Below are 26,371 nucleotides of genomic sequence, written 5' to 3' on the forward strand. Positions count from 1 at the left end.
CAGAGTTCAAGTAACAGACGCATCTCAACATCAACTGTTCAGAGGATACTGCGTGAATCAGGTCTTCATGGTCGATTGCTGCAAAGAAACCACTACTAAAGGACACCAATAAGAAGAAGAGACTTACTTGGGCCAAGAAACACGAGCAATGGACATTAGACCGATGGAAATCTGTCCTTTGGTCTGATGAGTCCAGATTTTAGATTTTTGGTTCCAACCGCTGTGTCTTTGTGAGACGCAGAGTAGGTCAACGGATGATCTCCGCATGTGTGGTTCCCACCGCAAAGCATGGAGGAGGAAGTGTGATAGTGTGGGGGTGCTTTGCTGGTGACATTGTCAGTGATTTATTTAGAATTCAAGGCACACTTAACCAGCATGGCTACCACAGCATTCTGCAGCGATACGCCATCCCATCTGGTTTTCACTTAGTGGGACTATCATTTGTTTTTCAACAAGACAATGACCCAACACACCTCCAGGCTGTGTAAGGGCTATTTGACCAAGAAGGAGAGTGATGGAGTGCTGCATCAGATGACCTGGCCTCCACAATCACCCGACCTCAATCCTATTGAGATGATTTGGGATGAGTTGGACCGCAGAGTGAAGGAAAAGCAGCCAACAAATGCTTAGCATATGTGGGAACTGTTTGAGAAGCATTCCAGGTGAAGTGTGTAAAGCTGTCATCAAGGCAACGGGTGGCTACTTTGAAGAATATAAAATATATTTTGATTTGTTTAACACTTTTTAGGTTACTACATGATTCCATATGTGTTATTTCATAGTTTGTCTTCACTATTATTCTACAATGTAGAAAATTGTAAAAATGAAGAAAACACCTTGAATGAGTAGGTGTCAACTTTTGACTGGTACTGTATATTCTAACTATAGAATTAGAATAAACATTCTATTTCCATGATTCCAACAGTTCACCCAAGTGTTTATCAAAATTGCAAGTCAAATCGCAATGCAACATTTGGTAAAAAATAAGGCCTAGTTATTTTGCCCATATCATGCAGCCCTACAGTACGTGGCAGTGTGAAAATGATCTGAAATGACTGTAAGAAATGCATAAATTGAAGGAAATGCAGTATTTAAAAAAAGTTGAATTGAACAGTTTAAAACAATCAGAATGGAGAAATACCCATTTGAAATCACTTTGAATGTATGTGTTGCCACCGGAGGGCCACGCGCTACTCAGAAAGCAAATTTAGAACTTTTATTCAAAAATATAAATACTGTCAAACCGTCAAAAAAATGGAAGAATACTGTGATATGATTTTTTGGCCGTATCGCCCAGCCCTAACACACATGCGCTACACGCAAACCATCATCGCTCAGATGTTGCACAAAATACCAAACAGTTAGCCCAGCAACCATAGCCAAATTTCAGGTAAAGAAAATCCCGTAAAAGTCATTAGGTCTTAGAACGATATGAAACATTGTAATCTTGAACATGCTCCCTCTGATCGCCTTATGGAGTGTTTCCATCAGCTTTAAATAGCATGGCTGAGCACACACACGCACAGACCGAATACACATCAGTGCATGTAGGGTGCTGCAGAGGAAGAGTGGGAGGACCATATGTCATCCTGTTTCCTGGTTCCAACTCATCACCTCTATCATATGTCACGAACCGGCTCGAAGTTCGTAACAAAAAGGGAGACAAAGTGGAGATAAAGAATAACAAAATATATTTCTTAACTGAAGTAAACTAAATAGAATTAACAATGGTGTGTGTAGTCAGTAATCAGTAGTGTAAGTGAGTATTTGTGTGTATAAATGTGACAGCGAGGGGTGTTGAAAGGTGCCCAAACAAACAAAACGGCCACAAAAAATGTCACAACCAAACTCTATCAGTGTGTTTGCATGGAGAGAGTCTCCTCAATAAATGGGGAAGAGGTGTATTTATCCCGGGACACACCCGAGCCCAGGTGTGCCCCATTTCGCTGACGACCCTCCCGGCTCCGCTCACCGACATCCTATTAAGGAAAACAAGAGCAAAGAGAGAGAATTCGGCAGACAGAGTGGGAGGGTCGTCACACATATCAGTGAGGTTAAGCCTCTGCCTACTGTGACATGATTTCAGGTAGACTTGCTTTTATGTCACACATTCTCCCTCTATGTTTATAACTCAGTTGATGCTATTAGATTTAGTTACGTTGTAATTTTTATTGAAGCCGTAGATGATATCATATGTTTTTTGTGTGGGGGGCAATTGACAATGACACTGAGACTCACATGTTTCACTTTAAAAGATTGGCAAACAAAAACCTTTAATTACAGCATAAAAAAAACATAAAACGTTACGCACATGGACTACTTTTAACAATTTCCAGAGAAAATTTTACAAAAACACTTTTACTTGAAGAACAGTGCAGATGTAAAGTTTGGTAACTGACGGTAAAATCTCTCTTATTTTATGTGACTTAAAAAAAATTATATCTACTCTGAATTAAGGTTCAAAGATGTCTGCAGAGGAATGGGCTGTCAGCTGTGATATGGCACCTTGAGTTTGAAAAAATCTCTTTTGGTTATTGAACTACAGTAAGAGAAGTGGATTAACACCCGGTAACAGAATGATGGTAGCAGAATGAAATCATGGGTCACTGTTCTTTACTATACAGAAATGCATAATTATGAATGTCATTCTCTTCATGGTGATGTATCCTGAATAGGTACACAAAGGTAGCAAAATGTAATCTCCTACTTTGCATGTTTGGGTATTATTCTACACACTGGCTATTATTCAAAATCTGTGCAGGTCCAATCATAGAGTATGTCTACATGCACACAAGTAATTCAATATTAAACTGATTATGGCATAAGGCCGAGTTTGGCATTAGTCACGTAAACACCTTACTCTGCTTATTGTAATCGGCATACGATCATAATCGGAGTTAGCATACGGCGATTAAAACACCTGGTTTTCTGAGCAATCTATCGAATTATTAGGACATGTAAACAGCTTAATTGGTGTTCCAAGTGCGTGTTTGATCTGCGCATGTGCTAGCACTGGTAGCGCAAGCCTCCCTCTTATGCGCTAGTGAAGTGAGTTTGGGAAAACTGAAGCTATCTTAGAAATAGTTCTCACATACAAACTTTATATGTCCGAACTCCGAATCAAATAGTCTTCGCAAAAATAACATGGTCACTGTGGTAGAGTGTTTATTTTGATTGCTGGTTTTCTGCATTTATCAATAGACACATCAGTAACTTGATTTCATATGTGTCCGTGTATACAGGCTTATTAGGGAAATCGTTCTTCTTGCAAAGCATGTAACCGTGCTGATTGACGTCTAGACGTTTCACAAGTTTGGAGATCACAGCACAGTAGAGTACAGTAGAGTTCAGTCATGTAGAGTTCAGTACAGTAAATTATACTGTACTCTACTCTAGTGTGCCCTACTGTAATGTACTGTAGTAAACTCTACTGTACAATACTGTACTGTATTGTACGGACCGATACTATACTTTTCTTTACTGTACTGTGCTGTACTGTCCAAACTAGGGATGTGACAAATGCAAAATGTTTTTCTTAATGTTTAAACTACCATTTTTTAAAAATTGGTTTTCCGTTAAAACGATAAGAGCAATTAATACAATTCCACTTGAATTCACAATGCAGCTGTGCTGCTGCATGGAACGGTTTGGGTTTCACGGTGCGTCCCTTTCAGATGGTTAATCATTGCATAGGGCTGCGCGATGTGGTCTTAAAATCATATCTCATTTTTTTGGCAATTCACGATATATATCAAAAATATTGTTTTTTACAAATGTTCTAAATAAGCTTTGATATACCATTAAAGGTCGAATACACTGGATTTCAAACAGTCACTAATAATTAAGTTATTTTATCAAAGTAGTTGAACCTGCTTTTTTCTATAATCACTGATCTGGCTTTCAAGTCTGTCTATGAAAATTATATTTTTGTTACAAATTTTATCAGAGCCATCCATAATGCACATCCACTAATAATGACTAACTTCTTGAAGCAGGCATTAAATAAAATTAACAAAAACAATCTCTCAAGCACAAGCCCACGTGCTAGCCTGCTAATCGGTCATCACTAGTTACCACACCCACAAAGTCATAAACCCCGCCTATTTCTACAATTTATTTTCTTAAAATGTTGTTTTAAACTTAACACTAACCTCAATCCTAACCTGAACCACACTGCTAACCTTATGCCTAAGCCTAACCTTAAATAAAGACCAAAAAGCACATTTTTGTTTTCATGAATTTTGACAATATAGCCCATTTTGACTTTGTGGCTGTGGTAACTTGTGGAAACCCAACTAATCACTACACTGAGTGTACAAAACAGTAGGAACACCTGCTCTTTCATTACATAGACTGACCAGTTGAATCCAGGTGAAAGCTACTGTATGATCCCTTATTGATGTCAGCTGTTAAATACACTTCAATTAGTGTAGATGAAGGGGAGGAGACAAGTTAAAGAAGGATTTTTAAGCCTTGACATGGATTGTGTATGTGTGCCATTCAGAGGGTGAATGGGCAAGACAAAGATTGAAGTGCCTTTTGAACGTATGGTAGTAGGTGCCAGGCGTACCAGTTTGACTGTGTCAAGAACTGCCAACGCTGCTGGGTTTTTCATACTCAACAGTTTCCTGTGTGTATCAAGAATGGTCCACCAGCCTAAGGACATCCAGCCCACTTGACTGTGGGAAGCATTTGCGTTACCATGGGCCAGCATCCCTGTAGAATGCTTTCCACACTTTGTAGAGCCCATGCTCCTACGAATTGAGCCTGTTCTGAGAGCAAAAGGGGGTGCAATTCAATATTAGGATGGTGTTCCTAATGTTTTGTACACTCAGTGTATTTTTAAAGTTTAGTCAATTGCTAGCTAACAAGGTAAAACAGTTTAATTGCTATGAACACACCCTTCTGTCGATTTCCAACGGTTTGAACAGCATGCTATCCTGTCAAAATCAAATCATTGTATTTGTCACATGCGCAGAATACAACAGGTTTCACCTTACAGTGAAATGCTTACTTAGAAGCCCTTAACCAACAATGAAGTTAAAAAAAGAACTAAAAAAAAGTTACAAATAATTAAAGAGCAGCAGTAAAATAACAGTAGCGAGGCAAAATACAGGGGGTACCGGTACAGAGTCAATGTGCAAGGCACCGGTTAGCCGAGGTAATATGTACATGTAGGTAGAGTTATTAAAGTGACTATGTATAGATAATAACAGAGAGTAGCAGTAGCGTAAAAGGGGTGGGGGGGAGGCAATGCAAATAGTCTGGGTGGCCATTTGATTAGATGTTCAGGAGTCTTATGGCTTGGGGGTAGAAGCTGTTTAGGAGCCTCTTGGACCTAGACTTGGCGCTCTGGTACCGCTTGCCATGCGGTAGCAGAGAACAGTCTATGACTTGGATGGCTGGAGTCTTTAACAAAGTGTTTGCTTGGGGGACACTCAGTTGGACTCTCTTTACTATAACATTGCGGACCCACAAGGGTCAATATTAGGCACCCTTCTGTTTGCCATCTATTTAAATGATCTCTCACTTGCTTGCCCACAAGTTAACATGCAGATGTATGCAGACGATACAGTTCTGTATGTACACTCCAAAAATAGACAACTAGTCTTTAACAAGTTAACTGAAGCTAATAGATACATGTTTTGAAATGGATGACTAATTCTTGCCTGCATTTAAATATCGACAAGACTGTTTGCATGTACTTCTCTAAGAAATACATTGATTCTTCCCAACGAGCTGTTCTTGTTAATGGGGAGAATCTGAAAATTGTGTCTAACTCCAACTTGACGTTTTAGAAACATGTGAAGAAGGTGGTTAACACGGTCAAGTTTGGATGATCCAACTTTAGGTTTATAAGACCTTTCCTTCCTCTGGAGGCCGCCAAACTATATAGGCATGCTATGCTCTTCCTACATCAGAGATATTGTCTGGTCACAAGCAGGAACTACTATTCTGAAACCAATTGAATCACTCTACAAACAAACACTTAAGATTTTTGATAACAAACCAAACAGTTATCAACATTGTCATATCATTTGTTGAAAATGTAGAAAATAGTAAAAATAAAGAAAAACCCTTGAATGAAATGTCCTTGTTTTTGAAAGAAAAGCAATTTTTTTGGTCCATTAAAATAACATCAAATTGGTCAGAAATACAGTGTAGACATTGTTAATGTTGTAAATGACTATTGTAGCTGTTAACGGCAGATTTTTTTATGGAATATCTACATAGGCGTACAGAGGCACATTATCAGCAACTATCACTCCTGTGTTCCAATGGCACGTTGTGTTAGCTAATCCAAGTTTATCATTTTAAAAGGCTAGTTGATCATTAGAAAACCCAACGCTGTGTACTACTCCCTTCACAGAACAGTGCAAACTGGCTCTAACCAGAATATAAAGAGGAGTGGGAGACCCGGTGTACAACTGAGCAAGACGACAAGTACATTAGAGCGTCTAGTTTGAGAAACAGACGCCTCACAAGTCCTCAACTGGCAGCTTTATTAAATAGTACCCGCAAAACACCAGTCTCAACGTCAACAGCGAAGAGGGGAATCTGGGATGCTGGCCAGTGTCTGTTCTTTTGCCCATCTTAAACTTTTCTTTTTATTGGCCATTCTGAGAAATGGCTTTTTCTTTGCAACTCTGCCTAGAAGGCCAGCATCCCTGATTCGCCTCCTTAGTGTTGACGTTGAGACTGGTGTTTTGCGGGTACTATTAAATGAAAAAAAGGTAAATGCAGGTAGCCATTTGATTAGCTATTTTTAGCAGTCTTGTTTAGCAGTCTTATGGCTTGGGGGTAGAAGCTGTTCAGGGTCCTGTTTGTTCCAGACTTGGTGCACTGGTACCGCTTGCCATGCAGTAGCAGAGAGAACAGTCTATGGCTTAGGTGGCTGGAGTCTTGGACAGTTTTTGGGGCCTTCCTCTGACACCGCCTGGTATAGAGGTCCTGGATGACAGGGAGCTCAGCTCCAGTGATGTACTTACCACCCTCTGTAGCGCCTCCTGTCGTTCCCTCTGGGTGTGTGTGGACCATGTTCATTCCTTAGCGATGTGGACACTAAGGAACTTGAAGTTCTCGACACGCTCCACTACAGCCCCATCATCAGGAAATCCAGGATCCAGTTGCAGAGGGATGTGTTCAGTCCCAGGGTCCTGAGCTTGGTGATTAGGTTGGAGGGGACTATGGTGTTGAATGCTGAGCTGTAGTCAATGACCTGCATTATTACATAGGTATTCCTTTTGCCCAGCTGGGATAGGGCAGTGTGGAGTTGGTGTTGGTGTTGCAGGGATGTAGCTTTTTTTGGCGCCATCAAGAAAGTAAAGAGATCAATCTGAAATCACCCAGATGGAATAGTGTTTACTTTGAGAACGGTTTGCCCCAGTCGCCCCAGTCGCCCCACCCCCGTCGCCCCACCCCCATCCACATCCCTCTTCCCTCTTCAGTGGAACAGTCTGCTCACATGAGCTAAAAATAAGTTGTGTGAGTAAGCCAGGCCAACTGTACTGTTCATGCATTACTTATGGTAGTGTTAGCTTGTTCCCATACTTGTCTTTAAAAAAAAGACTAACTCTCTTTCTGAGTGTATGAGTGTATTCAGTAGGGAGTAAATACTGAATAGTCCTGTATCTCAGTGTGGTTCTCTGTAGCTCAGTGTGGTCCCCTGTAGCTCAGTGTGGTCCCCTGTAGCTCAGTGTGGTCCCCTGTAGCTCAGTGTGGTCCTCTGTAGCTCAGTGTGGTCCTCTGTAGCTCAGTGTGGTCCTCTGTAGCTCAGTGTGGTCTTCTGTAGCTCAGTGTGGTCCTCTGTAGCTCAGTGTGGTCCTCTGTAGCTCAGTGTGGTCCTCTGTAGCTCAGTGTGGTCCTCTGTAGCTCAGTGTGGTCCTCTGTAGATCAGTGTGGTCCTCTGTAGATCAGGTAGTACATCGTTGAGATGGGTTCGATTCCCAGGACCACCCGTACATACGTAAAATGTATGCACGCATGACTGTAAGTCACTTTGGATAAAAGCGTCTAAGTGGCATACAAAAGTTTGGACACACCTACTCATTCAAGCTTTTTTCTTTATTTTTACTATTTTCTACCTTTGTAGAATAATAGTGAATATATCAAAACTATGAAATAACACATATGGAATCATGTAGTAACCAAAAAAGTGTTAAACAAATATATTTAATATTATAGATTCTTCAAAGTAGTCACCCTTTGCCTTGATGACAGCTTTGCACACGCTTGGCATTCTCTCAACCAGCTTCATGATGTTGTCACGCCATCCCATCTGGTTGCAGAAAATAGTAAAAATAAAGAAAAACCCTGGAATGAGTAGGTGTGTCCAAACTTTTGACTGATACTGTATATTATTTATATTATTATTATATTAACTAACCTGCTAACGTGAACAGACAGTGTGTTTTGTATGATGCCGCTGTATCTCGCGTATGCTGTGACCCACAGCACTGGAGAGTTGCGTTAACAACACACTGTCCTTGACTCCATGCCCAATGGGGATAGTAATTATTTATTTCACTGTGGTAGATGTGATAATCTGAGTGGGTGTGAGCGTGAATCGGTATCTGTGTCCAAAATGATCTTGTGGATGAGTCCAAACATATGTGTACATTATGTAGAGTGTTTGCGTACTGTCTTTTCAGGGGGAAACCCTCCACTAATCGCTTTAGTCCTATAGAATCCCTATAGAAGGTGACTGGCACAACTAGAACATCTAAACCTCACCTTGGCTTTTCCTGCCTGTGTGTGTCTTCAGGCAAGCCTCTAATTTGTAATCTGGGTTTCGGTTCGCTGCCCACTGAGAGCTTTCCCAGATGATACGACCAAGGAGGAATCTCAGCTCTGGCCTCAGATAAACAGATCACCCGTTCTGATTGGGTGAAGCATCAGACACAGGAAACCATTGTTCATTATCTAACCGTTTTTGGAACGTAATCTCAGACTCAGCAGCACCTGTGATATAATGTTTCAATAACGGACCAAGTTGGACTGAGTTGATTTGGAGGCAGGGCAGTCAGGGGTTCGTTCAACAGCTGTTAATTCCTTAAGCGTTCCTCTGTTTGCCAGAGAGGCCCTTGGACTGTTGCTGCTTTGGTTTACTTGTTAGAATAAATGTGTAGTTCCATTCACCCTGACAGCTGTCTTAGTCCCAGCTAGAGTAGTGGCTTTCCGTTTGACTGGTCTTTGGCCCCCTATGTTGCACCTTGAGTAGGCAGACCTTATGTGAAGTGGTGAGATTGGGGTGTACGGTGCAGATTTTCAATGAGGCAGCTAATACTCCTCTCCTCCAGATCTAACAGGCCTCATTCAAATTAAACTCAGATGATGATGGTGGTGGTGATAATGGTGATGATAACAGCAGTTTTAATGTTGGCTAGGTTTTGCTCACAGTGGTGGGCCCAGTAGGGGTCAGATGGTGCCTGGCTGGCTCCCATGGTTCAGGGAGAGGGGGTAGGTAGGACAGGGGGCTTGAGGGAGGACATATTTATCATCTGTGTTCACCAGGGGTGATAGCGAGGGGAATGCATTCCAGATGGGGGGGGGGGTGTGTGCGTGCGTGCGCGCGCGTGTGTGTGTGCGTGGCGTCAGTGCTTACGGAGGCGGTTGGCAGAGAGACTGCTCTGCTTCAAGGCCAGATTCTCAGGTAGATAGCTAGGTCGGGTGAGAGAGTGAGAAAAAGAGAGAAAGTAGAGAGCCGACTGAGACACAATAGACAAGCTCACTATGACCTGCCATCACACCAACTCAGCACTCATCCACCTCTGTGTACCCCTCCTTTCCTCCCCTAACTCTCCTCTTCTCCCCCCTGTCTCTTTCTCCTCCTCCATATTATTCCTCTATCTTATTTCTCCTCTCTTCTCCTCCTCTGTCCTCCCCCTCATTCTCTGTGTATATCTCTGATTCATCCCATCCTGCTCTGGCATCCGTGTCTCCATATTTAGTTCACTCTCTTCCTCCACTTCCTCCTTTCATCCTGTCACTGGAGTCACACCAACACTTTCATCATCCAGCTCACATGTCTTTCCATCCGTCCTTCTCTCCGCCAGAGCACTGCCGCTAAGCACTTGACACTAGTAGCTAGCTACTTTAATCTATCACTGTTTTCTGGTCATCTCTGTTGTCTTTCCTTCTCCCTCTTTTCATTCCTTCTTTAATTTGCTTAATCCCTCCCTCTCCCTCCCTCTCCTCTCTCTCTCTCTCTCTCTCTCTCTCTCTCTCTCTCTCTCTCACACTCTCACACTCTCTCTCACACTCACTCTCACACTCTCACACTCTCACACTCTCACTCTCTGTCTCAAATGGGAGTGACTTATAAAAGGCCTGTGTTTGAACAGGTAATACACCACACCTTGTTTAGGATAGAGGGTTATTAGCAGGCTTGCCAAGGTCTGATGCGGGAGTTGGGAATCCAACTACAGTCATTTCAATTATGTTTCTAGCCCCGGTTTGCCTTTTTGCATTAGTTTCAGGGTGTATGGGTGGTCCGGTGCCATTCGAAAATACTGATGACAAATGTCTTACATAATAACATTTGCATTGGAATTCTTCCTATGTAACCTACAGAGAGGAGGCAAAAAGAGTAAAATTGCCATCAAGGTATCATTGTAGATATTTCCCCCAAATGTCTGAAGATTTCAGACATGAAAAGAAAACCACTTACTCTGTAATCCTTAAACTGTTTGGTCAGAATATTCTAGTATTTCTTCATCAAAGTTGGACATTGTGTTTGTTTCTGCCTCTGTGTGTGTACTACAGTAACTTTTCTGAGGAATAAGTTAACAAAATGAATAAATAGTACTTGCTCTTTACATAAAGAACACACTGCTCATTTTTGTTCAACTGAGTCTGTTTGACCACTGTAGGTTTGATGCAGACAGTAGCCTATGTATATGTACAGCCTGCTGAATTAGTATCTGTGTATGTTGTATGTCTGTTTGATCACATCAGTGACCAATGTTCTCTTCTTTCTCAGGTGATATCACACAGAAGGGATATGAGAAGAAAAGGACTAAACTTCTGCTTCCCTTCTTTATTCATACACCAGGTAAGAAACAAACAAGCATTTCGCTGCACCCGCTATAGCATCTGCTAAACTGTCTACACGACCAATAAAATGTGATTTGATTGACCTTATCCTGGATACAACATCTCCCCATAATGCCACCCAGGCCTATGAGAACATACCTTCAATATTCAACTACTGTTTTTGTTTGATTTTAGATTATTTACAAAATTCGTCATAAGGATTTTTTTCTCTCCTCCATCAAGAAGATGAAGAAACATGGTCGAATCTGCTTGGTGCTCACTGCTGCCTCACAGTGGTAGCTCCGGTCACTAAAGTGTCTCCAGACTCCAGTCCACGAATGCAGAGACACGATAGTCCAGCGGCCCATTGTGACATAGCTACGCGGCTCTGAGACCACTGACGCACAGCCCAACACCGCGCACCTCCCCAGAATTCCCAACCAGCACGGCTCTGCGTACGTGTCTTCTGTTCATTTGAATGGGGGTGACGGTTGGATAAATTGCTTGAGCCGCGCTGAGAATTTGAAATGCATAAAAGCCAACAGTCCAATATTCCAGAACACTGCTGTGCGTATGCATACACGTTTTTGAACTCTGATCGGCGCATTATCCTCTCTACTTCCCTCTTTATTCGCTCACTTCCTTTCTGGGTTGATTGTCTGTAAATATTAACAATTTCAGACAGCTTTTCTCGGCGATGAGCAAAGCTGCTCCCTTGTTTACAATGTTCTGTCCCTTTACAAAATATCCCTAGTCATGATGTTCTATTATGGTTAGATGGAACCCTTTTAGAAACATCTTTAACATTTTGTTGAAAATGCAGTATGATGTGAAAGCACATGCAGATCCTAATGACATTTTGTAAGATTGTGAGTTGAAGATTGTGATTATGAATCTCTATTTGAGAGGCAGCAATATTCTCTTCATCGTGTGAGGATTAAGTCACTTAGAGGTCAGGTCAAGGGTCGTATCCCAAGGGCCTTAGTAGGAGAGGGAAGAAGTGGAAGCCTAGAGAGTTCTGAACTCTTTTTATGTTTGTATCCATGAAAATGACAGAGTGACAGCGCTTTACTCTTTAGTTGTTTTTTCCCTCATCAATCTACCCACAATACCCCATAATGACAAAGGAAAAACAGGTTTTTAGACATTTTTGCAAATGTATGAAAAAAATAAATGAAATATCACATTAACATGGCACACCTCTATTTGGGGAGTTTCTCCTATTCTTCTCTGCAGATCCTCTCAAGCTCTTAGGTTGGATGGGGAGCGTCGCTGCACAGCTATTTTCATGTCTCTCCAGATGTTCGATCGGGTTCAAGTCTGGGCTCTTGCTGGGCCACTCAAGGACGTTCAGAGACTTGTCCCTAAGCCACTCCTGCGTTGTCTTGGCCGTGTGCTTAGTGTCACTGTCCTGTTGGAAGGTGAACCTTCGTCTCCAGTCTGAGGTCCTGCACGCTCTGGAGAATGTTTTTGTCAATGATCTCTCTGTACTTTGCTCCGTTCATCTTTCCCTCGATCCTGACTATTCTTCCAGTCCCTGCCGCTGAAAAACATCCCCACAGCATGATGCTGCCATGCTTCACTGTAAGGATCAATCAATCAAATCAATTAAATGTATTTATAAAGCCCTTCTTACATCAGCTGATGTCACAAAGTGCTGTACAGAAACCCAGCCTAAAACCCCAAACAGCAAGCAATGCAGGTGTAGAAGCACGGTGGCTAGGAAAAACTCCCTAGAAAGGCCAGGACCTAGGAAGAAACCTAGAGAGGAACCAGGCTATGAGGGGTGGCCAATCCTCTTCTGGCTGTGCCGGGTGGAGATTATAACAGAACATGGCCAAGATGTTCAAATGTTCATAGATGACCAGCAAGGTCAAAAAATAATAATCACAGTAGTTGTCGAGGGTGCAACAGGTCTGCACCCCAGGAGTAAATGTCAGTTGGCTTTTCATAGCCGATCATTGAGAGTATCTCTACCGCTACTGCTGTCTCTAGAGAGATGAAAACAGCAGGTCTGGGTCAGGTAGCACGTCCGGTGAACAGGTCAGGGTTCCATAGTCGCAGGCAGAACAGTTGAAACTGGAGCAGCAGCACGGCCAGGTGGACTGGGGACAGCAAGGAGTCATCAGCCAGGTAGTCCTGAGGCATGGTCCTAGGGTTCAGGTCCTCCGAGAGAGAAAGCGAGAGAGAATTAGAGAGAGGATACTTAAATTTACACAGGACACCGGATAAGACAGGAGAAATATTCTAGATATAACAGACTGTCCCTAGCCCCCCAACACATAAACTACTGCAGCATAAATACTGGAGGCTGAGACAGGAGGGGTCGGGAGACACTGTGGCCCCGTCCGACGATACCCCCGGACAGGGCCAAACAGGCAGGTTATAACCCCACCCACTTTGCCAAAGCACAGCCCCCACACCGCTAGAGGGATAACTTCAACCACTAACTTACCATCCTGGGACAAGCACGAGTATAACCCACAAAGATCTCCGCCACGGCACAACCCAAGGGGGATGGTATTGGTATTGGATGGTATTGGCCAGGATGGTATTGGCCAGGTGATGAGCGGTGCCTGGTTTCCTCTAGACGTGACGCTTGGCATTCAGGCCAAATAGTAACATTTTGGTTTCATCAGACCAGATAATCTTGTTTCTCATGGTCTGAGAGTCCTTTAGGTGCCTTTTGGCAAACTCCAAGTGGGCTGTCATGTGCTTTTTACTGAGGAGTGGCTTTCGTCTGGCCACTCTACCATAAAGGCCTGATTGGTGGAGGGCTACAGAGATGGTTGTCCTTCTGGAAGGTTCTTCCATCTCCACAGAGGAACTCTGGAGCTCTGGCAGAGTGACCATCACATTCTTGGTCATCTCCCTGACCAAACACCTTATTTACATAAGTACTCAGACCCTTTGCTATTAGACTTGAAATTGAACTCAGGTGCATCCTATTTCCATTGATCATCCTTGAGATGTTTCTACAAGTTGATTGGAGTCCACCTGTGGTAAATTGAATTTATTGGACATGATTTGGAAAGGCACACACCTGTCTATATAAGGTCCCACAGTTGACCGTGCATGTCAGAGCTAAAACCATGCCATGGGCCAACCAATTGCTCAGTTTGGCCGGGGGGCCAGCTGTAGGAAGAGTCTTGATGGTTCCAAACTTCTTCCATTTAAGAATGATGGAGGCCACTGTGTTTTTGGGGACCTTCAATGCTGCAGACATGTTTTGGTACCCTCCCCCTGATCTGTGCCTTGACACAATCCTGTCTACGGACAGTTCTGTCAACCTCATGGCTTGTTTTATTTATTCATTTGTATCATTTTATTTGTTGTACTTTTACCCCTTTGTCTCCCCAATTTCATGATATCCAATTTGTAGTTACAGTCTTGTCCCATCGCTGCAACTCACCTACGGACTCGGGAGAGGCGAAGGTCGAGAGCCATGCATCCTCCGAAACACGACCCTGCCAAGCCCACTGCTTCTTGACGCACTGTTTGCTTAACCCGCAACCAGCTGGTGACCGAAGTCAGCTTGCAGGCGCCCGGCATAAGGAGTCGCTAGAGTGCGATGGGACAAGGAAATCCTGGCCGGCCAAACCCTCCCATAACCCAGCCGACGCTTTGCCAATTATGCGCTGCCTCATGGGTCTCCCGGTCACGGCCGGCTATAACACAGCCTGGGATCGAATTCGGGTCTGTAGTGATGCCTCAAGCACTACGATGCAGTAGCTTAGACCGCTGCACCATTCGATAGGCTCATGGCTTGGTTTTTGCTCTGACATGCGCTGTCAGCTGTTGGACCTTTATATAGAAAAGTGTGTGCTGTATCGCAACCGGCCGTGATTGGGAGTCCCATAGGGTGGCGCACAAATGGCCCAGCGCTGTCTGGGGTTGGCCGGTGTAGCCGTCATTGTAAATAAGAATTTGTTCTTAACTGGCTTGCCTAGTTAAATAAAGGTTAAATAGAAAAATACAAATAAATATCCAATCAATTGAATTTACCACAGGTGGACTCCAATCAAGTTGTAGAAACATCTCATGAATGATCAATGGAAACAGGATGCACCTGAGCTCAATTTCGAGTCTAATAGCAAAGTGTCAGAATACTTATGTAAATAAGGTATTTTTATTTTTTATTTTTTTTGCAAAACAAAATCTGAAAAGCTGTTTTCGCTTTGTCATTATGGGGTATTGATGAGGAAAAAATATAATTAAATCCATTTTAGAATAAGGCTGTAACCTAACAAGATGTGGAAAAAGTGAATGGGTCTGAATGCACTGTATATATTATATACTTTGTGTACTGTCTTTTTGTCTCCTAGTCATCTACTTTATTATTTTGTACTCCCCAGTGGAAGCCCCCCCCCCTGCCTATGATGCCCAGGCTCCTGGTCCTAGCAACGCCTCTGGCTCCACCCATGCCAATGCTCACACCCAGGCTCCTCCCCCCAGCTCCTCTTCCCGCTACCGTGATCGTCGCTCTCGGCGACCGCACCGCAGCGGAGGGACCAGGGATGACCGCTACCGATCAGGTGGGCAACAACTTGTTTCCGTTTTTTAAATCAACACTTTAGGTCGCCTTGGGAACTCCAGTCATTCTCATTATTATTTTTCATTTCAGTCAATATAAGCATTAATATAGTCAATTTATGGTCCAATCTGGTTTGAAGCAGAATCTTGTAATCCTGTAATGGTCGCAAATATACCAATGAAAGGGCAATGCTGCTTTGTGGGTGCGTGTTAGATTGTGAGTGCTGGCTGAGGTCGTGTGTGTGTGTGTGTGTGTGTCCTGTTGGGTTGTGGAGAAAGAGAAGTCCCTACAGTGTGTAGCAGCATCCCCTCTAAAGGGGAGCCCAAGAGGCCAGATCCCCCACATTGTGATTGGGGAGTGATGTCATGGCTTGGCAATGTGCTGGGTTGTGGAGAGAGCAGGGGGAATACTAAACAGGAAGGAGGAACTCGGCACCATATAATTATTTTGTAGATTCTATAGAGTACAGGGAAGGAGTGTTAGAATGGATCGTTAGATGGTTGAGAAGACAAGAAAGAACAAAGGATTGTAGAGAGGTGAATAAGAGTCTTTCTGTCCTCTCTTTCTCTCTCTCCTTCTGTTACTAGAGGTACATGCAGTGTACATGTGTCCTCTCTCTAGGCAGCTTCATACTCTATCATTTCTCTCTCCTTTCATTTCTCTCTCCTCCCATCCCTGTTTGGACAGCCTCTGCATCAGACTGGTCTCGCCTCTCACGTGAGACACACATGCACGTACGCACACTAGCTCCCATACCTCATTGTGGAGTGGAGTTTTGGGGGATGAAGAACGGAAGGACCACCACTGTGTGGGATCTGTTTGAGCTAATAGGACGGCTGACCAGAGAGAACAGCAAAAATTATTCAAGTTCCATTTGATGTGTGAAGGAATCTCAGGGGATCTTGCTGGAAGTCCGACTGGATTCAGAGCAAGGATTGGGAAAGAGTGAAAGGAAATGAGAGCTGGTAGCCAGGTGGAAATAAATAGGATGCAGGGATAATGGAGAAGGACTTTGAAGAGGATTGACGTTTGAGGGCAAACACTGTTCTATTACAGGATAACGGAGGAATATCACAGAGAAATTGAGCAGGACTGAGAGGGAATAAGAGGGGGATAGAGAGGAGGGATAGAGTGAGGGGTCAGGGAAGAGCAGCGATGGGTGGGTCACACTCCAGCAGTCCTTATAAAGAACCTGCTGACACCTCAGTCTCCTTGAGAGAGGGAGAGAGGGAGAAGGGGTGAACGACAGAGAGAGATAGAGGAGGGGGTAGAGCTACAGAGAAAGGAATACTGGGAGGGTGTGAGCAAGAGGACTGAGAGATTGAGAATTAGCTTTCAGCGATATGATGATGTTTAGATCCACATAGTCTGGCGCACATGCGTATGTAGCCTATATGCGCTTACATGGGTGTGTGTAGGGTATGTTTGTGTTGCTAGGCTGAGGTGCTGCATGTGTGTATTTGTGTGGGCTCTGATCGCGTCTGGCTGTCTGTGCTGTTCATTGTTGGTTGTCGTGTAGGGCCGGAGAGGTAGAGGACAGACACCTAACAACTTTAACATTTTAACACCTGGCAACCTCTGCTATCGCCATGGAGATGCCTCTCAGACGTGTGTGACGGTTATTCTCTCATGTTTCTATGGCGATGAATGATCACGCATGCAGCGTATAGGAAGAATGGAAACAGAATAGCTTTCTATTTTTAGTAGAATCAAATGTTATCTTATGACATTCTATAGTGTTGGTTATGCAATGTGTTGTGTTTTGATGGTTTATGTAGATTTTCTTACATATTCTGATTGTGTCGTGAGGAAATGTATCAGAAAGTGCTGATGTGTCTTCTGGTCATCCTCTGGTGTGTGTGTGTGTGTGTGTGTGTGTGTGTGTGTGTGTGTGTGTGTGTGTGTGTGTGTGTGTGTGTGTGTGTGTGTGTGTGTGTGTGTGTGTGTGTGTGTGTGTGTGTGTGTGTGTGTAAGGATGGGTGAGCATGATAATAGCCCCTCTCTCTCCAGCAAACAGACTGTGGTTTCCTGTTACAGCAGGACCTAACTGCCATCTCTCCTATTCTGATGGTTGAAAGTCAAACCTCCATTCAGCTTTAACTGTGTTGACGGAACAGTGGTTGTCATTATGCATCAGTATCTATGTAATAATCATTATTATTTTAAATATCTCCGTAACTGGCAGATTCACTTAGATTTCAGACATACTTTTCCAGAAAAACTCATGTTTACCTTGGATGTTCTCATCTTCCTCTCCATCCCTATTCCCTATCCTTTGCAATCATCCAAATTCAAAATTGTAATTTCTTCCGCTTTCCCTCACTCCCTCTCTCTCTTTCGCTCTCTCCCGTTGTCCCAGATATCCACACAGAGGCGGTGCAGGCTGCGTTGGCCAAACACAAGGAGGAGAAGATGGCACTACCCATGCCCACCAAACGCCGCTCCACCTACGTTCAGTCGCCCATCAACAACTGCACCCCACCAGGTAGCGTAGGACTGACTCCTTCAAATCAGCCTGACTGCTTCTATTTCCTCAGGAACAGCCTACGTAAGCTTCATTGTTAGTACTGTAGAGTTTAATCCTAATGTCACACGCTCTCTCTTTCTAATTATCTCCATCTCTCTTACTTCCTTTCTCCTATCTCAGACTCGTCTTCAAGTTCAGAGGATGAGGGTGCTGTGTTGAGACAGTCGTCAGTGGGTGCTGGTTTGGGGGCTCCTGCCCCTTCCTCTCTGCTGCAGCCCCCCAGTCTGCAGAGCCCTGACTCCTGGATCAACCGCTCTGTCCAGGGCTCCTCCACATCCTCTTCCGCTTCTTCCTCCTCCTCCACCCTGTCCCATGGAGAGAGCAAGCCCCAGTACCAGCCCCAGTACCAGCCCCAGTACCAGCCCCAGTACCAGCCCCAGTACCAGCCCCAGTACCAGCCCCAGTACCAGCCACAACTACAACCACAGTCACAGCCACAGCATCCAGCCATAGCTGACATGCTGGCTCAAGCACGCATCGGTAAGATGTCCTTATGACCACAACACTTTTGAACGCCTTGGCATGTAACCCTATATAAGATAAACCGAGCAGATATAATTACACCTGTCTTTCTTCCAGGCCTTTCAGAGAACAGCGGACCCCCCCCAGACGTGTTGGCGGCAGCCCCCCAGGCCAGGGGCTCTTCTCAGGTGGACCGGCCCAACAACCCTCCTGTGGTCCGGGGGATGAGCCGCGGACAGAGTCGCTCCAGCATGATGGAGACAGCCGACGGTAAGAACAGTCAGTGTGTGTGTGTGTGTGTGTGTGTGTGTGTGTAAGAGTACGGAAGTCTGTGCACGGGTGTGTATATGTGAGATTATGACTGCATGAGTGTGTGTCCTCGCCGAATCTTCATACACTTTTGCATTTCCATTAAAAATAACTTTTTTTTAAGTAATAGTGTTTTTCTTGAATAACATGTTGATTTCTGCCTGGACCATATCATTAACCAAACCATGTTGTTTTGTTTTCTTCTGGTCTTTTTCCACCCTGTCACATGTTATTTTGACTGGCAATAGGTAACAGAAGAGGTAACACATTCCCTATGAGAAAGCCATGGACTACTGGTGTTATATATATATATATATGTCTGTGTACTGTTTGTGCCTTGTTCGTATCCTCTGCGCCGTATGATTAGGGAGAGTAGTATTTCTGTGAAACCAGAACCATCCTCTGAAACCGAATGAATCCTCATGTGTTTTCCTATTATGCAACCAATGATTATTTTTCCCTTTTACCTCACTCCAACCCTCCCAGTCCTGGTGTAGAGTTAGCCCTTTGCCTGCTCGTTTTCATACTAGCAGACTGCAAATCGAGAAATAAGCTAGCGAAATAAGGAAAGCCAGAGATGTGTGTGAAGTCAATCAAGACTTCCCTTCGTATATTGGGGCAGGGTGAGTGTGTGTGACAGTGTTTGCCCCCCTCCCCCAGGTGTCCCGGTGAACAGCAGGGTGTCCACTAAGATCCAGCAGCTGCTCAATACCTTGAAGAGGCCCAAGAGGCCCCCCCTCAGTGAGTTCTTCGTGGATGACCAGGAGGAGATCGTAGAGGGTGAGCCACCATTCATTCTTCAGTCAGTGGATCTCTCTTAGCACAAACAGATTTGAAACCAGGCTGTCTTGCCAACTCCCAAGACAGCACAAACAGATCTGAGACCAGACTATATCTCTGTAAATTTCACCTACAATGTTTTCATTTCCACCCCTCTGTACCAACCTCAAAGGTGCTACCTGGTTCATTCTGTCCCCCCTCCCTCCCTCCCTCCAGTGCCCCAGCCGGACCCCAACACACCACGGCCTGAGGGCCGTCAGATCATCCCAGTGAAGGGGGAGCCCCTGGGGGTGGTCAGTAACTGGCCTCCAGCCCTCCAGGCTGCCCTGGCTCGATGGGGGGCCACACAGGGCAAGAGCCCCGCCCTCACCGCCCTGGACATCACTGGCAAATCCCTGTACACACTGACCTACGGTAAGAAACTAGGCCTATACACAAAGCCCTGTACACTTACCTACGGTATGTAACAGTCTCAAACCCCTAACCACACTGGCCTACAGTATTTTACAATCTCAAACCCCTAACCACACTGGCCTACAGTATTTTACAATCTCAAACCCCTAATCACACTGGCCTACAGTATTTTACAATCTCAAACCCCTAACCACACTGGCCTACAGTATTTTACAATCTCAAACCCCTAACCACACTGGCCTACAGTATTTCACAATCTCAAACCCCTAACCACACTGACCTACAGTATTTCACAATCTCAAACCCCTAACCACACTGGCCTACAGTATTTCACAATCTCAAACCCCTAACCACACTGGCCTACAGTATTTTACAATCTCAAACCCCTAACCACACTGACCTACGGTATTTCACAATCTCAAACCCCTAACCACACTGGCCTACAGTATTTCACAATCTCAAACCCCTAACCACACTGACTTACAGTATTTTACAATCTCAAATCCCTAACCACACTGGCCTACAGTATTTTACAATCTCAAACCCCTAACCACACTGACCTACAGTATTTTACAATCTCAAACCCCTAACCACACTGGCCTACAGTATTTTACAATCTCAAACCCCTAACAACACTGGCCTACAGTATTTTACAATCTCAAACCCCTAACCACACTGACCTACAGTATTTTACAATCTCAAACCCCTAACCACACTGGCCTACAGTATTTTACAATCTCAAATCCCTAACCACACTGACCCACGGTGAGAGACTAGAGCCATACAGAGATGTTATACTGCTACTACAACCTGACTTAGATAACCCCATCTAATCCATGGTTATACGATTGCCTACAGTTAGAGAACATATGATTTTTAACATCTATAACTCTACTTAGTGCGGGACAAGGCCCTAGATACTTTATTTATTACATCTTCTTAGGTTATTGTTGGTGCTATACTGTAGTCATGATGTGGATAGAGTAATCTTGGTAATGGAGGGTTATGAGAGGTGGAATATGAGATTGATTGACAGATCGTGACACTGTTATTTACGATGCATGCCCTTCCTCCCTCCTACCTCCTCCCCTTCTCCCGCCATCAGGGAAGCTGTGGAGCCGCAGTGTGAAGCTGGCCTACACCCTCCTCAACAAACTGGGACCCAAGAACGAGCAGGTCCTCAAGCCTGCGGACAGGGTGAGACACATTGACTCACACTACTTCTACTTCTCTCGTAATGATATAGCGCCATACATTTTTTTTTACATTTGTTTCAAATTATTAAGGATCCCCATTAGCTGCTGTCAAGGCAGAAACGACTCTTCCTGGGGTCCAAACAAGATTAAGGCAATTACATCACAAAAAAAATACAAATAAAACAGTACATCATACAGCACATTATTACACCACTACTCTACGACAAAATGTATAATTCCCCAATACAACAATATTACAACATTACAATGTACGTGTGTGTAGGGTGTGTGTATGTTAGCGAGTATGTGCGTAAGCGTTTGTGTGTGTGTGTCTCTTCACAGTCCGCATTGTTCCATAAGATGTAGTTGTATCTGTTTTTTTATCAGATTTTACTGCTTGCTTATAAAATCAATTGCTTGCTTGCAATCAGCAGTTGCTACATCTAAAGTAGCCACTCTTTGCCTTGATGACAGCTTTGCACACTCTTGGCATTCTCATTTCCCCCAGAAATGTCCTGGAACTTGCAGGTGCCTTGGTGGAAGATTGGGGTAACATCTCACAGCAAGAACTGGCAAATCTGGTGTAGTCCATGAGGAAGAGATGCACTGCAGTACTTAATGCAGCTAGTGGCCACACCAGATACTGACTGTTACTTTTGATTTTGACCCCCCCTTTGTTCAGGGACACATTATTCCATTTCTGTTAGTCACATGTCTGTGGAACTTGTTCAGTTTATGTCTCAGTTGTTGAATCTTGTTATGTTCATACAAATATTTACACATGTTACGTTTGCTGAAAATAAACGCAGTTGACAGTGAGAGGACGTTTCTTTTTTTGCTGAGTTTGCTGAATACATATACATACACAGGGCACATTTATAAAAGAGACCTAGGTCTCAATATGTCTTCCCTGTAAAATAAAATGATAAATGATTCAGCCCTATCCCTCAGCTTTTTACCGAAACAGGGTTTTTACCGAAACGGGCGGGGAGAACACTTTGTTATTGTTTTTACTGCTGATTTCTGCATTAAGGTCCATACATCAACCTATTTTTTCCCCCCCCCTGTAGGTGGCTCTAGTGTACCCAAACAGTGACCCTGGGATGTTCTGGGTGGCCTTCTATGGCTGCCTGCTGGCTGAGGTCATCCCTGTCCCTATAGAGGTACCTTTGTCTCGCAAGGTAAGGACATGTCATTGGAACTTTTTCAAGCCCACATTGACATGCTGTTATATCTGCTTTTTGATTGACTCCATGTCCATTGTTGTTCCACCAGGATGCAGGCAGTAGTCAGGTGGGCTTCCTGCTTGGCAGTTGTGGTGTAACTCTGGCTCTGACCAGTGAGATCTGTCTGAAGGGACTCCCCAAGACGCCCACCGGAGAGATACTACAGTTCAAAGGTCAGGAGCTGCCTCTCTTACTGGCCGTATTACAGAGCATCAATGTATTTCAGTCACTGGTCACCGACTGAGTAGACTGACTGATCTACAAATAGTAATGAGTAGTTCTTTAGGAAGCCAGGTGATTTGTAGTCATCCAGTGACGACTGCATTCTGGTTGATCTCAAACACAACCATTGTCTCTAGAGATCAAAATGTGATACTTTTTGTCTTCGCTATGAGTCTCTTTTTAATGATTGTGATTGGCTGATGTATGTTATTAACTGCCTTTCATAGGCTGGCCTCAGCTAAAGTGGGTGGTGACAGACTCCAAGTACCTCACCAAACCTGGCAAGGACTGGCAGCCCCACATCCCTACAGCTAACACTGACCCTGCATACATAGAGGTGAGGTGTGTGTGCACGTGCACATGTGTGTACTTCGCATACAATCCTAATGGATTGTGTTTTCTCTCCCCCTAGTACAAGGCAAGTAAAGAGGGCACAGTGATGGGTGTGGCTGTGTCTAAGGTGGCCATGTTGACCCATTGCCAAGCACTGACCCAGGCCTGCAACTACTGTGAGGGTGAGTAACTATCACTATATGAGAGAGGCATACTCTATCGCAAGAGTAAGTCTATGGCAGCTTTATGAGGATTTTTTATTCATTTTTTATTTCACCTTTATTTAACCAGGTAGGCTAGTTGAGAACAAGTTCTCATTTGCAACTGCGACCTGGCCAAGATAAAGCAAAGCAGTTCGACACATACAAGTTACACATGGAATAAACAAACATACAATCAATAATACAGTAGAAAAAATTATATATACAGCATGTGCAAATGAGGTAGGATAAGGGAGGTAAGGCAATAAATAGGCCACAGTGGCGAAGGAATTACAATATAGTAATTAAACACTGGAATGGTAGAATGTGCAGAAGATGAATGTGCAAGTAGAGATACTGGGGTGCAAAGGAGCAAGAAAAATGAATAAATACAGTATGGGGATGAGGTAGTTGGATGGGCTATTTACAGATGGGCTATGTACAGGTGCAGTGATCTGTGGGCTGCTCTGACAGCTGGTACTTAAAGCTAGTGAGGGAGATAAGAGTCTCCAACTTCAGTGATTTTTGCAGTTCGTTCCAGTCATTGGCTGCAGAGAACTGGAAGGAGAGGCGGCCAAAGGAAAAATTGGCTTTGGGAGTGACCAGTGAGATATACCTGCGGGTGCTACGGCTGGGTGCTGCTATGGTGACTAGTGAGCTGAGATAAGGCGGGGCTTTACCTAGCAGAGACTTGTAGATGACCTGGAGCCAGTGGGTTTGGCGACGAGTATGAAGCAAGGGCCAGCCAACGAGAGCGTACAAGTCGCAGTGGTGGGTACTGCTTTGGTGACAAACCGGATGGCACTGTGATAGACTGCATCCAATTTGTTGAGTAGAGTGTTGGAGGCTATTTTGTAAATGACATCGCCGAAGTCGAGGATCAGTAGGAGGGTCAGTTTTACGAGGGTATGTTTGGCAGCATGAGTGAAAGATGCTTTGTTGCGAAATAGGAAGCCGATTCTAGATTTAATTTTGGATTGAGTCTGGAAGGAGAGTTTACAGTCTAACCAGACACCTAGGTATTTGTAGTTGTCCACATATTCTAAGTCAGGACCGTCCAGAGTAGTGATGCTGGACGGGTGGGCAGGTGCGGGCAGTGATCGGTTGAAGAGCATGCATTTAGTTTTACTTGCAATTAAGAGCAGTTGGAGGCCACGGAAGGAGAGTTGTATGGTATTGAAGCTCGTCTGGAGGTTTGTTAACCCAGTGTCCAAAGAAGGGCCAGAGGTATACAGAATGGTGTTGTTTGCGTAGAGGTGGATCAGAGAATCACCAGCAGCAAGAGCGACATCATTGATGTATACAGAGAAGAGAGTCAGCCCGAGAATTGAACCCTGTGGCACCCCCATAGAGACTGCCAGAGGTCCGGACAACAGGCCCTCCGATTTGACACACTGAACTCTATCAGAGAAGTAGTTGGTGAACCAGGCGAGGCAATCATTTGAGAAACCAAGGCTGTGGTGATTGACAGCTGTGGTGATTGAAGGCTGTGGTGATTGATTGATAAGAATGTGGTGATTGACAGAGTCGAAAGCCTTGGCCAGGTCGATGAATACGGCTGCACAGTAATGTCTCTTATCGATGGCGGTTATGATATCGTTTAGGCCTAGGTGCACCCATGACCAGCTCTGAAACCAGATTGCATAGTGGAGAAGGTACGGTGGGATTCGAAATGGTCGGTAATCTGTTTGTTGACTTGGCTTTCGAAGACCTTAGAAAGGCAGGGTAGGATGATATAGGTCTGTAGCAGTTTGGGTCTAGAGTGTCTCCCCCTTTGAAGAGGGGGATGACCGCGACAGCTTTCCAATCTTTGGGAATCTCAGACGATACAAAAGAGAGGTTGAACAGGCTAGTAATAGGGGTTGCAACAATTTCGGCAGATCATTTTAGAAAGAGAGGGTCCAGATTGTCTAGCCCGGCTGATTTGTAGGGTCCAGATTTTGCAGTTCTTTCAGAACATCAGCTATCTGGATTTGGGTGAAGGAGAAATGGGTGAGGCTTGGGCGAGTTGCTTTTGGGGGTGGAGGGCTGTTGATCGGGGTAGGGGTAGTCAGGTGGAAAGCATGGCCAGCCGTAGAAAAATGCTTCTTGAAGTTCTGAATTATAGTGGATTTATCGGTGGTGACAGTGTTTCCTAGCCTCAGTGCAGTGGGCAGCTGGAAGGAGGTGCTCTTATTCTCCATGGCCTTTACAGTGTCCCAGAACTTTTTTGAGTTTGTGCTACAGGATGCACATTTCTGCTTGAAAAAGCTAGCCTTAGCTTTCTTAACTGCCTGTGTATATTTGTTCCTAACTTCCCTGAAAAGGTGCATATCACGGGGGCTATTCGATGCTAATGCAGAACCCAACAGGATGTTTTTGTGCTGGTCAAGGGCAGTCAGGTCTGGAGAGAACCGAGGGCTATATTTGTTCCTGGTTCTACATTTTTGGAATGGGGCATGCTTATTTAAGATGGTGAGGAAGACACTTTTAAAGAATAACCAGGCATCCTCTACTGACGGGATGAGGTCAATAATCCTTCCAGGATACCCGGGCCAGGTCGATTAGAAAGGCCTGCTCGCTAAAGTATTTTAGGGAGCGTTTGACAGTGATGAGGGGTGGTCGTTTCACCGCAGACCCATTACGGATGCAGGCAATGAAGCAGTGATCGCTGAGATCTTGGTTGAAAACAGCGGAGGTGTATTTGGAGGGCAAGTTGGTTTGGATGATATCTATGAGGGTGCCCGTGTTTACGGATTTGGTGTTGTACCTGGTGGGTTCATTGATCATTGGTGTGAGAGTGAGGGCATCAAGCTTAGATTGTAGGATGGCTGGGGTGTTAAGCATGTCCCAGTTTAGGTCACCTAGCAGCACGAGCTTTGAAGATAGATGGGGGGCAATCAATTCACATATGGTGTCCAGGGCACAGCTGGGGGCAGAGGGTGGTCTATAGCAAGCGGCAACAGTGAGAGACTTGTTTCTGAAAGGTGGATTTTTAAAAGTAGAAGCTTGAATTGTTTGGGTACAGACCTGGATAGTAAGACGGAACTCTGCAGGCTATCTCTGCAGTAGATTGCAACACCGCCCCCTTTGGCAGTTCTATCTTGTCGGAAAATGTTATCGTTAGGGATGTAAATTTCAGGGCTTTTGGTGGT

The 26,371-nt window shown here is 44.4% G+C and overlaps 1 protein-coding gene across 5 annotated transcripts in view; it reads left to right on the plus strand.

Annotated features, from left to right (window-relative positions):
* LOC115207902 (disco-interacting protein 2 homolog B-A) overlaps positions 1–26,371 on the plus strand; it is a 64,729-nt gene that overhangs the window by 19,655 nt on the left and 18,703 nt on the right. For 3 of the 5 annotated variants that reach the window (XM_029775448.1, XM_029775451.1, XM_029775449.1), the window contains exons 2-13: positions 10,982–11,053; positions 15,390–15,569; positions 17,928–18,116; positions 18,216–18,575; positions 18,675–18,827; positions 19,527–19,646; positions 19,863–20,060; positions 21,166–21,257; positions 22,327–22,437; positions 22,532–22,655; positions 22,932–23,041; positions 23,117–23,219. In XM_029775448.1, coding sequence (XP_029631308.1) covers positions 10,982–11,053; positions 15,390–15,569; positions 17,928–18,116; positions 18,216–18,575; positions 18,675–18,827; positions 19,527–19,646; positions 19,863–20,060; positions 21,166–21,257; positions 22,327–22,437; positions 22,532–22,655; positions 22,932–23,041; positions 23,117–23,219 — 1,812 coding nt within the window. The remainder of the gene's footprint in view (positions 1–10,981; positions 11,054–15,389; positions 15,570–17,927; positions 18,117–18,215; positions 18,576–18,674; positions 18,828–19,526; positions 19,647–19,862; positions 20,061–21,165; positions 21,258–22,326; positions 22,438–22,531; positions 22,656–22,931; positions 23,042–23,116; positions 23,220–26,371) is intronic. The other 2 variants (XM_029775452.1, XM_029775453.1) reach the window with 1 other exon arrangement.

The sequence above is a fragment of the Salmo trutta genome, chromosome 14 (genome assembly GCF_901001165.1).
Source record: "Salmo trutta chromosome 14, fSalTru1.1, whole genome shotgun sequence".
Classification (NCBI taxonomy): Eukaryota; Metazoa; Chordata; class Actinopteri; order Salmoniformes; family Salmonidae; genus Salmo; species Salmo trutta.